This window comes from Myotis brandtii, unplaced genomic scaffold (assembly GCF_000412655.1).
Source record: "Myotis brandtii unplaced genomic scaffold, ASM41265v1 scaffold506, whole genome shotgun sequence".
Lineage (NCBI taxonomy): Eukaryota > Metazoa > Chordata > Mammalia > Chiroptera > Vespertilionidae > Myotis > Myotis brandtii.
Genome location: NW_005369287.1, coordinates 2,866,030 through 2,880,505, shown reverse-complemented (window position 1 = coordinate 2,880,505; position 14,476 = coordinate 2,866,030). Strand labels below are relative to the sequence as shown.

General features: G+C 43.9%; 1 protein-coding gene across 1 annotated transcript in view; it reads left to right on the top strand.

Moving 5' to 3' along the window:
• Window positions 1–14,476, top strand: part of CRTAP (cartilage associated protein) — a 21,881-nt gene that overhangs the window by 2,943 nt on the left and 4,462 nt on the right. The window contains exons 2-6 of the mRNA XM_014548380.1: window positions 5–103; window positions 5,084–5,233; window positions 7,421–7,592; window positions 11,338–11,466; window positions 13,240–13,385. Of these exons, the coding sequence (XP_014403866.1) occupies window positions 5–103; window positions 5,084–5,233; window positions 7,421–7,592; window positions 11,338–11,466; window positions 13,240–13,385 (696 nt within the window). The remainder of the gene's footprint in view (window positions 1–4; window positions 104–5,083; window positions 5,234–7,420; window positions 7,593–11,337; window positions 11,467–13,239; window positions 13,386–14,476) is intronic.

Below are 14,476 nucleotides of genomic sequence, written 5' to 3'. Positions count from 1 at the left end.
GCAGGGCCTGCCAGCCTTCCGCCAGTCGCAGCCCAGCCGCGAGGTGCTGGCCGACTTCCAGCGCCGGGAGCCCTACAAGTTCCTGCAGTTCGCCTACTTCAAGGCAAGTCCTCCCGGCGCCGGGCCACGCCCCTTTCCCGCTCTAGGCCCCGCCCCCGGATCAGGCCCCGCCCCCTTCGTGCTGGGCCGGGTTCCACCGCCCTCTCTGGACCCAGCTCTCTGACGCCCAGCCTTGGCAAAGGTCGCCTCCGAATCACGTCGCCCTTACTCATCTCAGAGAAGGAAATACCTTTCCTGAAGGGTTGTTCTAAGGCAGAGAATACGTGCATAGGACATCTAGCGCAATGCCTGCCACCCAACCAACTGCCTGGTCGTTGTTACCTATTATTGGAAGACAGACTCCGCTTTTCAGTATGTGCCATTAAAGCCCCTTTCAGTAGCAGAGGGCCTGAGGAGCTGCCTGGTCCCTTTTAAAGAGGAAAGGGGAGAACACATCCCTGCCTGGAGGAGCAGAACTTAGCACTGATTCATCAGGGCTGGAGCTCTCTGATGTCTGTCTGTCCTCTAGAATTTAATTTAACACAGTTGTCTTGCTCCTTTTTGCGGCTGCTTTGATTCTGTCTGTGATTGCTGGCTAAAAATAGCCTCAAATTGCAGTTCTCTATCCTTGGAGACCCACAAGTTTTAAGAATGGGCTGAATTCCCTGTTAACTGGATAAAGAGGCTTTAACTTTGCACGTCTTCTCTGGGTTTTGCCAAGAGAGCCCCAGTTCTACTTTATCTAATTGGAAACGATTTTAAAAACAATATAATTGTGTTTATTTTAATGACTGCAAAATTAGAGGCATGACATTTGCCAGACTCTGGAGGGGAGAAGTTGGTTGTTTTGTTTTGTTTTGTTTAACTTTGCTTTGAGTCTTTGGCCTGCAAGGTCTGTTTTTCATATTTCCACTGAAACAGCCACATGAGCAATAAAATAGCACTAAACCCCAAATAGAAGGAGAGTTGGGTTATTATTTTTTAACATATTTTTATTTATTTCAGAGAGGAATGGAGACAGAGAGAGATAGAAACATCAATGATGAAAGAGAATCATTGATCTGCTGCCTCCTGCACACCCCCTACTGGGGATTGAGCCCACAACCCGGGCATGTGCCCTTGACCGGAATTGAACCCGAGACCTTTTAGTCCACAGGCCAACGCTCTATCCACTGAGCCAAACCGGCTAGGGCGAAAGCTGGGTTATTTTATGCTCAAGTATAGTTTTATATAACAGTAGAGGCCCAATGCACGAAATTTGTGCAAGAGTAGACCTTCCTTCCCCTGGAAGCCAGCACCGGCTTCCCTCTGGCACCCAGGACCTGGACTTCCCTCACAGCCCCCGCTTCACATCATTGATCTGCTGCCTCCTGCACACCCCCTACTGGGGATTGAGCCCACAACCCGGGCATGTGCCCTTGACCAGAATTGAACCCGAGACCTTTTAGTCCACAGGCCAACGCTCTATCCACTGAGCCAAACCGGCTAGGGCGAAAGCTGGGTTATTTTATGCTCAAGTATAGTTTTATATAACAGTAGAGGCCCAATGCACGAAATTTGTGCAAGAGTAGACCTTCCTTCCCCTGGAAGCTGGCACCGGCTTCCCTCTGGCACCCGGGACCTGGACTTCCCTCGCAGCCCCCGCTTCACCCGGAAGGTCGTCCGGAAGGATGTCTGGTCTAATTAGCATATTACACTTTTATTATTATAGATATGAGTTTTGTGGCTGTTTGTCCTAGCAATAAAAAAAGTTTTAAGATGGAACCAGGGATAAGATTAATACATTTACAGGACATTGAAAAATGATGGCTGGTTCATTCAAGCACTATTTTTTAAGCTCAAAATGACTTGTTTAATTCTCTCTCTTTTTTTGGATAGCTTTTGGCAAATGCAGTCAGAACCAAAATTGAATCACATAATCAAAAGGGGAAACACTTTATTTTTAAGACTTGAGAATAGCAAAAGCTCTGATTTCTTTAATGTATAGATGAAATGGAATCAAGTGATGTAGGGAGGAAGGGAAGAGCATTTTACTCAATGTGACCCTAAGGCCTGGGTTTTCTCCTTCATCATGGCATCCTCAAAGGTCAGGAAGTTCATAGCTTCTCTTCAAAACCCTTTAATAATCTTGTAACAGTCACTTAAAAGTCAGTAAAATAACGTCTGTCTTAGTATTTTGAGATATCTTCTAAGGCAGAAAAACATTAAGAATTTTATTAATAAATATGAAGAATCTTCCTTGCTTCAACTGAAAATCACAGATTTTAGGTGGTGATACTGTATGGTGTGTTTTTTATTTTTTCTTAATGATGTTTATATTTTCAAATTTTGTTTCTGGGTAGAGAGAAAATGACTGTTGGCAGGCACATACATTGTACCAGACACCTAAAGGCTAGAGACAGGATTTGGGTGGATGCTTCTGTGCCAGTCTGATTTGTCACTGTTTCAGTGATTAAGGACGAATGTCTGATCTGAACACACGGGAGGGATGGTGAGTTCAGACTGTCAGAGAGAGGTGAGGAGGCGTGGATGTGTGATCTTACAGAGAAGGGGCCACCCTCCAGGTGTGTAGCCCTCAAGTCCTCAAGCCCACTACAGATTTCATGTCACCAGCCTGCCGTAGGTTTATATCACTCGCTGCGGGCTCTCTCTGTGGCCACCATCTCCTTGGAATGCTCATCTTCCGGCGAGGCTCAGTGGTTGAGCGTCATCCTATGAACCAGGAGGTGACGCTTCCATTCCTAGTCAGGGCACATGCCCAGGTTGGATCCCTAGTAGGGGACGTGCAGGAGGCAGCTGATTGATGATTCTCTCTCATCATTGATGTTTCTCTCTCTCTCTCTCCATCTCTGAAAGCAATAAAAATATATTTTAAAAAATGCTTATCTTCCCCACAGGCCAAGGAAAAAGTGGGCTGCAGTGCTTTGTCAAATCCTTAATGACTGAACTCTGAGCAGAGAGAACTGGCCACCTCGCAGGCACCACCCTTTCCCAAACTCAGAAGGCCTGCCGCCACACCGACTTAGGAGTGGCTCGTTGGGCAGGTAGCGGGGGTCCTCTCATGCAGGTGGCTGTCTCTCCCTTAGGACCCATCTAGGCTTATGAAGAAATATTGTTAGTGTACCTTATAATTATCTGAAACAATTCTGTCCCCTCTTCTAATCTAACTGCAAATACCTTCCTTGCTAGCTAAGGCTGAATTCCAATTATCCATGTTAAGTTAATACAGAGCACAATAACTTGGCTAATTGAAAAACCAAAGAAAAATCCTCCAGGCCTTAATTATAGCTTTAATTTTCCTTTTCTCAAAACTCTGTAAAAATAAAGTTCCAAAAATAAATCCTTGCTTTTTTTTTTTTTCAGTTCCTTCTCTTGTCCTTGTTCAGAGATACTAGGAGAGCAATTACTAAGCCAAGTAATGGGTAAGCTGAGCGACTAAATACGAAGAGGAGCTACAAGCTCCACTGTAAACTCATTATCTATAGAGTTGTGATTTCTGCAGTCTTTCGTGCAGTTATAAAATGTTCCTTCGACTTGGCTGAGTCTTGCTCTCAATTCTTAAGAACGGAGCTGCCATTTGCTATTTCAAAGGGTTGTTTAACTGTCTTATAATCTATAATAAATTTACAATAGCTTGCTTAGGTACTTTAATTCAAAGTAAATTTGAAAAGGATATTTATTTGGGGAGGTACAGAATATTAATATTTTAAAAAGTATAATCTACTAAATTCTACATTTATTTTCTGGTTTATGTTAACTGTTCCTCACCCCCCCCCCACACACACCCACAGACACACACCCCTGTTTTGCCCCTTGTTACTTTCTAGAACAGTGCCTAGCATGTAGGAGGCTCTCAGAAAATGCTTGTTGAGTGAATGGACGAGTAAGTGAGCGGGTAGTGACAGTCATTGAGAATGGTAAGGTCCAGCCAATGTGGCTTGGTGTTTGAGTGTTGATCCATGAGCCGGGAGGTCACAGTTGAATGCCTGGGTTTCGGCTCCATTCCCAGTGGGGGGCATGTAGGAGGCAGCCGATCAATGATTTTCTTTCATCATTGATGTTTCTATCCCTTTCTCCATTCCTCTCTGAAATCAATAAAAATTATTTAAAAAAGAGAGAGAGAGAGAATGGTGAAGCAGCAGGTTCTGTGAGAGACTTAGGAAAATATTGATGTGTCAGAGACTGGCAGGAAAGATGTGGTGTAGTCATTTGGGCAATTGGAGGGACATTTATTAATAAGGCAATTAGCTACAGAGGCTGGTTAACAGTGGAGTGTGACCATTCCTAGGCCAAAGAGGCAAAGGAAAGAACCTGGAAGGAGAGAGAATGTATGTATGGAAAGGGTCACCTTGAGAGGAGCTATGACCTTCAGTTAAGGGACAACAGCAGCTCGAGGTGACTAGGCAGGGAGGGAACCAGGAGACTAGATAACCCAACCTCACTCTTCCCTTTCTTTAGTCTCCTATTGGGGTTCCTCATTGATGAATCCCACTGGAATCTTGAGGGCAAAGGAGTCTATTTTTGTTTTTGTTTTTAAAAAATATATTTTTATTGATTTCAGAGAGGAAGGGAGAGGGAGAGAGAGATAGAAACATCCATGATGAAAGAGAATCATTTATCGGCTGCCTCCTGCGCGCCCTCTACTGGGGATCGAGGCCACAACCTGAGCAAGTGCCCTGACCAGGAATCGAGCAGTGACCTCCTGGTTCATAGGAAGACACTCAACCACTGAGCCACACCGGCCAGGCAGGAGTCTATTGTTATGGTCCATAAAGGCCAGCCTTTTGGGGTATGGAGCAGGATGGAGGCAGGGGAAGTAGATTGTGAAAGGCCCACAGAGGCCATCTAGTCACCTTCAGGGAATAAACACTCGCCCAGAGGAGCTGGACCAAGTCTTAATGGGCCATGGAAGTCACTGGACCCTAAGCTGGGAACATTGTGTAGAAACACTAAGTTGCTAAAGATCCAACAGACCTTCTAGTTTTGCAAAAGTCATTGCTCACCATCCATTGAGTGGCTTTCTTCTTTCTTCTTTCTACTTTAGGCAAATAATCTTCCAAAAGCCATAGCAGCTGCCCACACCTTTCTACTGAAGCATCCTGATGATGAAATGATGAAGAAAAACATGGCTTATTACAAGAGCTTGCCTGATGCCGAGGACTACATCAAAGACTTGGAAACCAAGTCGTACGAGGTATGTTTGGGGTTTTACACACTGGTCAGTCGCAATGTGAATTGTTGAAGAAGCGTATCTCATTGAACAACTATAGACATCTAAGGACTTCTAGTGACTTTTGATGACATTTGATGAATGTCATGACAATAGAAATGATTGATTTTTTTAAAAAAATATATTTTATTGATTTTCCACAGAGAGGAAGGGAGAGAGATAGAGAGTTAGAAACATCGATGAGAGAGAAACATCGATCAGCTGCCTCCCGCACACCCCCAACTGGGGATGTGCCCACAACCAAGGTACATGCCCTTGGCTGGAATCGAACCCGAGACCCCTCAGTCCGCAGGCCGACGCTCTATCCACTGAGCCAAACCGGTCAGGGCTGATTTTTTAAGCACAAATCTGATCCATTTACGAATGAGATTTTATATTTCATGATGCTTTTAAAGCCACCTTTCCTTGCAGTGCTACATTTTAGAAATACGGTCAGTTGATTATTCAGTTTTAAGGTGGTAAAATAAAGACAAGTCTTGGAAATCATCCAAAAAAATGACCAAGACACAAGAATCAGAAAGAAGTTTCTATTTCTGATGAAACTAGGAGACGTATTTTTAAACACAAACACATACACACAACATATATACCTACTAGAGGCCTGATGCATGAAATTCGTACAAGCGTAGGCCTTCCTTCCCCCAGCCGCTGGCATCGGCTTCCCTCTGCAACCGGGACCCGGGCTTCCCTCACAGCCCTGGCTTCATCTGGAAGGATGTTCGGTCTAATTAGCATATTACGCTTTTATTATTATAGATTAAAGTGGAAAAGGAATAGTGAGGCTAGGAGGACAGACTTGACAGGTGAGAAGCTACTTAGATCTATGCATCTGCAAAGAGGAATTCTGCTGAGAATTAATGAGGACAATGAGAAGAGGAAGACCCTACCCCCTCTCACCATTGCACTTACCATGATATGGGCCTATTGAACTCAGGCACTGGGGACATGAATATGAATGAAAGGCAGGGCAGGATTGGAAACACAGGGATATGTTGAAAGTATCCAGGGGGAGCCAGGGGAGCCCAAGCTCTGTCTACAGGGTTTCCTCCCGGGTGACCAGCCTGCCAGCTCACTTTCCAGTAGTGGTGACCCTCACATGTAGTGTGTGAAGTCTCTTTCCTGGGGTCCCTTTAGTTTTCCAGGAGAGAATGCTGAGGCTGTCCTGGCCCCTCCAGGTTAGCAGGTCTGTGCGTGTATCCGAGATCTGTATTTATTTCTTGTGAGACCACGCTGCTTCCTCAGCCCTCGTTATTTCTCTTTTACCCGATCTGGTCAACAATGAGCAGAAATTCCATGAAGTTTCTTCTGTGTGGCACATGGCTGCTGCCCTCCCCAGGAACTGGGGCTGGTGGAAGGCCTCCCTATTTATTACTGCACAGTTAGGGGACAGGTGTTCGACACCTGCTCTCAAGCTTATATCTTTTCCTGGATTCAATTTTTAAGATCAGCTTTATTGAGGTATAATTTATTTAAATTTTAATTACAGATTTAAAATGTATAATTCAATGAATTTGGACTAATATATGCAGTCCTGTAACTCCCACCATCATCATGACAGAGAATATTTTCATCTCCCCTAACATGTTCTCTCATGTCCGTTTTGCCTTTGCCCCAAACCCTGAACCCCTGGGGACTGCTGCTCTGATTTCTTTCACTATAGTTTCCTCTTTATCCTTGACTCGAACCTAATTTTATTATTAAGCACTTGCTACCTTTTGAATTAAATGAAATAAGAAGTGTACCATTGGCCCGGCCATTGTGGCTCAGTGGTTGAGCATCGATCCATGAACCAGGAGGTCAGGGTTCGATTTCTGGTCAGAGTACTTGTCCAGATTGTGGGCTCAGTCCTCAGTAGGGGGGCGTGCAGGAGGCAGCTGATCAATGACTCTCTCATTGATGTTTTTTTCTCTCCATCTCCCTTCTCTCTGAAATCAATAAAAATATATTTAAAAAAAAGACGCGTACCACTGTACACAGGGTAGAAAAAGCTAGACAGAAATAAGTCACTAACTGGCTTCCTATTTAATGAGGGTCAGCGTGGTTTCTTCAGAATGAATGAGAATGGAGCCCTGTGGTGGTCTGATTCCTCTGGGAGGACAGGGCCCTCTCCCTTCACGTCTGGGAGTTTCATAGCTTCTCCTTGCTTTCCAGAGCCTGTTCATTCGAGCTGTGCGGGCGTACAACGGTGAGAACTGGCGGACGTCCATCACCGACATGGAGCTGGCCCTTCCCGACTTCTTCAAAGCCTTTTACGAGTGTCTCGCAGCCTGTGAGGGCGCCAGGGAGATCACAGACTTCAAGGATTTCTATCTTTCCATAGCAGGTTGGTGGGGGTTCCTGGGAAAATAAAAATGGGCCCATGAGTACCTCGTGCCTCACGTTACTGAGATCACTCTATTACTGTAAATTCTTCAGCACAAACAAAGGCAGAACGAAGAGTATACTGAACCTCTAAGTCAGTGGTTCTCAACCTTCCTAATGCCGCGACCATTTAATACAGTTCCTCATGTTGTGGTGACCCCCAACCATAAAATTATTTTCGTTGCTACTTCATAACTGTAATTTTGCTACTGTTATGAATCGTAATGTAAATATCTGACATGCAGGATATATTTTCATTGTTACAAATTGAACATAATTAAAGCATAGTGATTAATCACAAAAACAATATGTAATTACATATGTGTTTTCCGATGGCCTTAGGCGATCCCTGTGAAAGGGTCGTTCGACCCCCAAAGGGGTCACGACCCACAGGTTGAGAACCGCTGCTCTAAGTAGTTGTCACTAAGATAACTTTTGGAAAGAAATTGTCTGATTATAAAACAATGCATGTTCATTATAGGAAGCTTAGAAAACACAGGAGAGAATGAAGAAAATTTACATCACGCAGAGTTAGCTCAGATTTCCCGAGGGTTTCTCTTTAACCACTAGTGGGCAGCATCGCTCCAGAAAATGGGAAATGGCCATAAAAGGTTTTCCCAAGTTGGTTTGGGGAACACTGAGCCTAGAACTGCACCTCATAGAAAGGGTGCCCTCGTCAGATAAGTCAGGGAAAGAGCTGAGCACTGTCTGCCTCTTGAAAGTCACTGTGCACTTTAGTGGTTAAAGTCTCCTAGAAATCTTGTGGTCTGGTGAATCTAGGGTTTTTTAACCATTTTTTTTTTTGGCTCAGGTATCTCTTTTTCCACTGAGTACCTTTTTCTTTTCTTTTTTAAAAATTTTTAAAAATATATTTTTGTTGACTTCAGAGAAGAAGGAAGAAGGAGAGAGAGAGAGAAACATCCATGATGAGAGAGAATCATGGTGGATCGGCTGCCTCCTGCAAGTCCCCCACTGGTGATCGAGCCCACAACCCGGGCATGTGCCCTTTACCGAAATAAAACCCGAGACCTTTCAGTTTGCAGGCCGATGCTCTATCCAATGAGCCAAACCAGCCGGGGTCACTGAGTACCTTTTTTCTTTTCTTTTTTTTTTCCCTTACCAAAACCATTTTGTTGTGGAAAATTTCAAACATATTAAAAAAATAGAGAGATGAGTATAACAAACCACTATGTCTTTTTTTTTTTTCTCCCTTACCAAAACCTTTTTGTTGTGGAAAATTTCAAACATATACGAAAAATAGAGAGAAGAGTATAACAATCCACTATGTACCAGGGATTGAACCCGCAACCCAGGCATGTGCCCTGACCGGGAATCGACTCTGCAACCTTTCCGCGCGCAGGACGGCACTCCAACCAACTGAGCCACACCGGCCGGGGCCAGATTCACTGATTTTTAACATTGAGTGTGCTGCTTTTACATTCTCTCCAATGTGTGTGTGTATAATTATTTTTATTTCAGGACCATCTGAGAGTCGGTTGTATACATCATGACCCTTTAACCCATAATACTTCAGTGTATTTCCTAAGAACAATAATATTCTCTACATACCCACAGTACAGTTACTAAACTCAGGCAACTGAATCTTGGTACAATGCTTTTATCTACAGTCCATTTTCAAATTTTGTCAACTGTCCCAGTGGTATCTTTTCTAGCAACTTTTTTTTTGCCTGGTACATTCTAGCCAAGGATCATGTTTCCTAATTATTTGTTTCTGTCGTGTTTTTTCGTCTGGAGCTGTTCCTTGGCCTTTCTTTGTTTTTCTTATGCCACTGGTATTTTCTTTTTAAATATATATTTTATTGATTTTTCACAGAGAGGATGGGAGAGGGATAGAGAGTTAGAAACATCGATGAGAGAAACATCGATCAGCTGCCTCCTGCACACCTCCTACTGGGGATGTGCCCGCAACCAAGGTACATGCCCTTAGCCGGAATCGAACCTGGGACCTTTCAGTCCGCAGGCCGACGCTCTATCCACTGAGCCAAACCGGTTAGGGCGCCACTGGTATTTTCTAAGAATGTAGGGCAATCCCTTCATAGAATACTCCTCAGTTTGGGTTTCTGTGATGTGTCCTCACAATTGCATTCGGGTTGTGCGTGTTTGGCTGGACCATTACGGAAGTGTCCTCCTCAGTATCGCATCCAGATGTGGGTCGTGTCTGTTTGCCCCTTATTGGTGATGCTAATTTTTGAGCATTTGGTTAAGGTTCTTTTCAGCTTCCAGTGTCTCCACAATATAATTACTATTTTTCCTTTTGAGATTAATAAGGAATTTATGGAGAGGTACAACTTGCTGTCTATCAAAACATTCTGCTTAGCCTCTGTTGAGGATTCTTGCCTGAATCACTGTTTTTCTATAAAGGTTCTGTGTATACACATCTATTTCCTTCTTATTTTTTTGTCTGCTTCCATATAGAATAGGTGCCATATTTTATACACTGTTCTGTTCTTAGTTTTTTCCACTTGACAATGTATCCTAAGGAGTATCCAGAGATTGTGTCATTCTTTTTTACTGCTGCCAAATACTTCATTGGCGTGGGGAGGGAGGTGATATACTACAGTTTATTCACTTATCTGATGGACATTTGGGTTGTTCCAATCTTTTGCTATTTCATATAATATCACAATGGGACATTTTAGACTTTTTATGCTAATTATGGAGGTGTGTTTTCAAAGTCAACTTAAGTGGGATTGATTGCTCAAAGAGTAAATGTTTCCATAAATTATATAGTATTTTGTTACCATTTTGTACACCTACCAGCAATATAAGAGAGTGCCTTTCCAACAAGATGTGTACCATTTTTCTGGAGTCTTTGCTTGTCGTTGCATGAAGGGAGAAAAGGTAGGGGGCCAAGTATTATTTGGAGGTTTTGGGGAACCAGGCCCAGTAATAGCGTTTTTTCGTTGTCACTATTCACATATCATTGGCATAGCTAGTCCTATAGCCCCAATTCAACTGCAAGGGAGTCTGGGAAATGTAGTGTTTGATATCTTTCTATGTTATTATATTTAGGTCCTCCTAATCTCTTTTAAAGTCTATATAGATTTATATGTACCATAATTTATTAATCACCATCCTGTTGATTGGCATTTAGGTTATTTCCATGTTTGTTTGCTGTTTTGAACAGTGCTTATGTGTGGCTCTGTCTAAAGAAAATTTCCCGGAACTAGACCACTGGGTCAGAGGAAATTAACCTTTGATAAATTTTGCCAAATTGCTCTCTGAAAAATTTGTTCCTGTTTTGCTTCCACCAACAGAATATGAGAGTGTAAGTCTCACCATTCTCTCCCTAACACTTGGTGTCATCATATTGTTAAAATTTTGGCCAATATAACAGTTTAAATGATCCTAGGTGGGACTATATTTCTTAATTATAAATGAGATTTAGCATCTTTTCACAATGTTTATGAGCCATTTTTTTTTATCATTTCTTCTCTCTTCAGATCTTTTTGACCATTTTTACATTGGATATTTGTCTTTTTCTTGTTAATATTTAAGAAACTTGACATGTTAAAGGTTTGAGTCCTTCATCATAAGTGTTGCAAATATGTTACCTTCATCATTTATCATTTTTACCTTTATTGGTTGAGGTGGGGCAGAAGGACCATGAAGAAAGTAATGGGAAAAAAAAAAGAAAGAAAGAAAGTAATGTGCACATGGCTCTGAACATTTATCTGTTCTTTCAGATCATTACGTAGAAGTTCTGGGATGCAAACTCCAGTGCGAAGGGAACCTCACCCCAGTGATAGGAGGCTACCCAGTGGAGAAGTTTGTGGCTACCATGTATCATTATTTGCAGTTTGCTTATTATAAGTGTAAGTAATCCTCTTCTATGGAGATCTTGCACAAGGGACTTCGTCCTTCTAAGACTCAGCTTCCCCCTCTGTACAAGAGAGGTAATGACCCTCACCTGTGGTTTTGGGAGACTCCATCGAGGTCACATCATCAGCCCTACTGCATGCTTTGCACAAAAAGGCAGCATGCGTGGTGACTCAGCCCACAGACCCTGGAACCAGACTGCCTGGGTTCAGTTTCTAGCTTTGTCACTTACTTCTCTGTGTCTCAGTTTCCTCATCTGTAAAGTAGACATAATAGCCCGGACCTCATACGATTGTGGTGAGGATTAAAGCAGTTGCTAGACATGGAATGCTGAGGGTATTCACACGCTGGCACAGAGCAAACTCTTTATAAAGGTGTTTGTTCTTTTTGTCGTTAACTCCCCTTCCTCCCCATCATGGGCCTTACTTTTCTGACTGTTACAGTTTCCTTCCTGTTGGTCCTCCCTTCGCCTGAACGTTATCAGTCAGAACATTTCAAGTGGACATAATTTTACCTACTGCACTAATTTCTTGAGTGCTGGTGGTGTTACGTACACTTGACCCCTTTCTGGGCCTTGTGAAGAAGTGGCTCATAAAAGCCTGGTTTTAAAGTTGTCGTTACCAGAAACAGCCACTAGGCGGCATGATTTATTCATACCCAGAGCTTTAGCAAAGGTACTGGTAGTGTTCCTGGGTTGTAAATTGGGTGGAATGTGCCTTCTTCCTTGTTCCCAGCTCTAAGACAAATCCCAACCTCTCCTAAACTCCTGTGCTGTTGTAGGTGGGGCAACTCTAAGGAGGGCGGCTGGAGGGAACCTTGCTTCCAGGAGATGAAAAGACCAGGTGACTTTTAAAAAAATATTTATTGATTTTTTACAGAAAGGAAGGGAGAGGGACAGAGAGCCAGAAACATCGATGAAAGAGAAACATCAATCAGCTGCCTCCTGCACACCCCTCACTGGGGATGTGCCTGCAACTGAGGTACATGCCCTTGACCGGAATCGAGCCTGGGACCCTTTAGTCCGTAGGCTGATGCTCTATCCAGTGAGCCAAACCGGCTAGGGTACTTTTTTAAAAAAATATATTTTTTTTATTGGTTTCAGAGAAGAAGAGAGAGAGATAGAAACATCCATGATGAGAGAGCATCATTGATCGGCTCCCTCCTGCCATGTGCCCCGCCTGGGGATCAAACCATGACCTCCTGGTTCATAGGTCGACGCTTATCCACTGAGCCACACTGGCCGGGCCCGGGTGACTTTTCAAATCTCTTCCAGCCTGGAGAGTCCACCGTCCTTTTGGGTTTTCTAGGTTTGGTTTAGCTATCGGAGGGCCCACCTGAATCTGGAGATTGTGGTTTCATCCAAATGGGACCCGGGCACTTGAGGACCCCAATGGGGAGGCCCATTTGCTAAGCACATCCTCCCTCACTCTCCTCAGCCCCACAGCATTCTAGGCCTTGGGCCCCAGGCTTCTCCGGTTCCACGGGTGTGAGACCAGCTCAGATCAGAGCCTGAGGTGGAAGATAGTAGGCATTTCTGCAAAGGCATCTGCCTAACAGGGAGCTTCCAGGTTTCAAAACTCCAGGCTGCCATGGAGACCCCATCTGTGACCTGCCCGCCCAGGGATGATCCTGGTTGATTGCAGGCTTTTGGAAGGAGGGGCTGCCGGGAGGGGCCCATGCACCACCTTTTCCTTCAGGAAGCTGCGCTGTAAGGAAGGGTGGCAGGTGAGAGCAATCGATGTCCTGTTCCTCTTTCTCCCTAACCCCAGTGAGTGACCTGAAGAACGCAGCGCCCTGCGCGGTCAGCTACCTGCTCTTTGACCCCAACGACAAGGTCATGCAGCAGAACCTGGTGTATTACCAGTACCACAGGGACAAGTGGGGCCTGTCGGACGAGCATTTCCAGCCCAGACCAGTAAGTGCCAGTGCACCGGCCATCACATTCCTTTCCTCCTCTGTCTGTCTGTCTGTCTGTCTGTCTATCTATATATCTATCATCTATCTATTGTTAATCCTCACCTGAGGATATTCTTTCCATTGATTTTGAGAGAGAGAGAGAGAGAGAGAGAGAGAGAGAGAAACATCCATGCAAAAGAGACACATCAATTGGTTGCCTCCCTGCAGGCTCAGTGACCGGGGCTAGGAATCGAACCTGCAACCCAGGTACGTGCCCTTGACTGGGAATTGAACCCGAGACCCTTCGGTGCGCAGGCCGATGCTCTACCCACTGAGAAAACCAGCCAGGGCCTTTCCTCCTCTTCATTCTCAGGAGACTGCTTTGCACCTGAAGAGAAGGGGTTATTGGGAAATGAAAGGAAACTCATTTTATTTTCTGCGTTTTGCTCTCTAAAATTTTACTGCTGTCTTCTGATTTTTAAACCAGTGAAAAGTCTACAGATTTCAAACCATTACAGAAACATTTTACTCAGAAAGTAAAAGTGTTCCCTCGCCACCCTATACTTTCTCTTTACCCCCTGCCTTATAGCTGCACATTTAGTCATCTCTACAGCCCGTATTTATTTATTTGTACGGAAACAGGCTCACACTTTACATACTGTTTTGCAGCTTGCTTTGTCTTCCTAGCAGGTCATGAACATTTTCCATGTCACACTTATACACCTGCTTTGTTATTATTTTTAACAGTTTCGTGGTGGGCTCGTTTACTCATGGACCATCCTTTAATCCCACCCTGGACAAACTCAGCTTCAAATTGCGTTAGGGAACTCCATGGATTATATATTATATTCAAAAGGTTTTTTCTAAATGATCTTTGTTCTTAACTTGTACCTTCATTGGAATTTACCGGTATGTACGTGGTCCTGGTTTGCCATTCATACATCTTCCTTCACACACACACACACACACACACACACAGTCATACATCTTCCTTCACACCTACACACACATTCATTTTCCTTCACTCCTACACAGACATATACAATCTCTCTCTTTCTCTCTCTCTCTCTTCTCACACACCACACACACACACACACACACACACACACA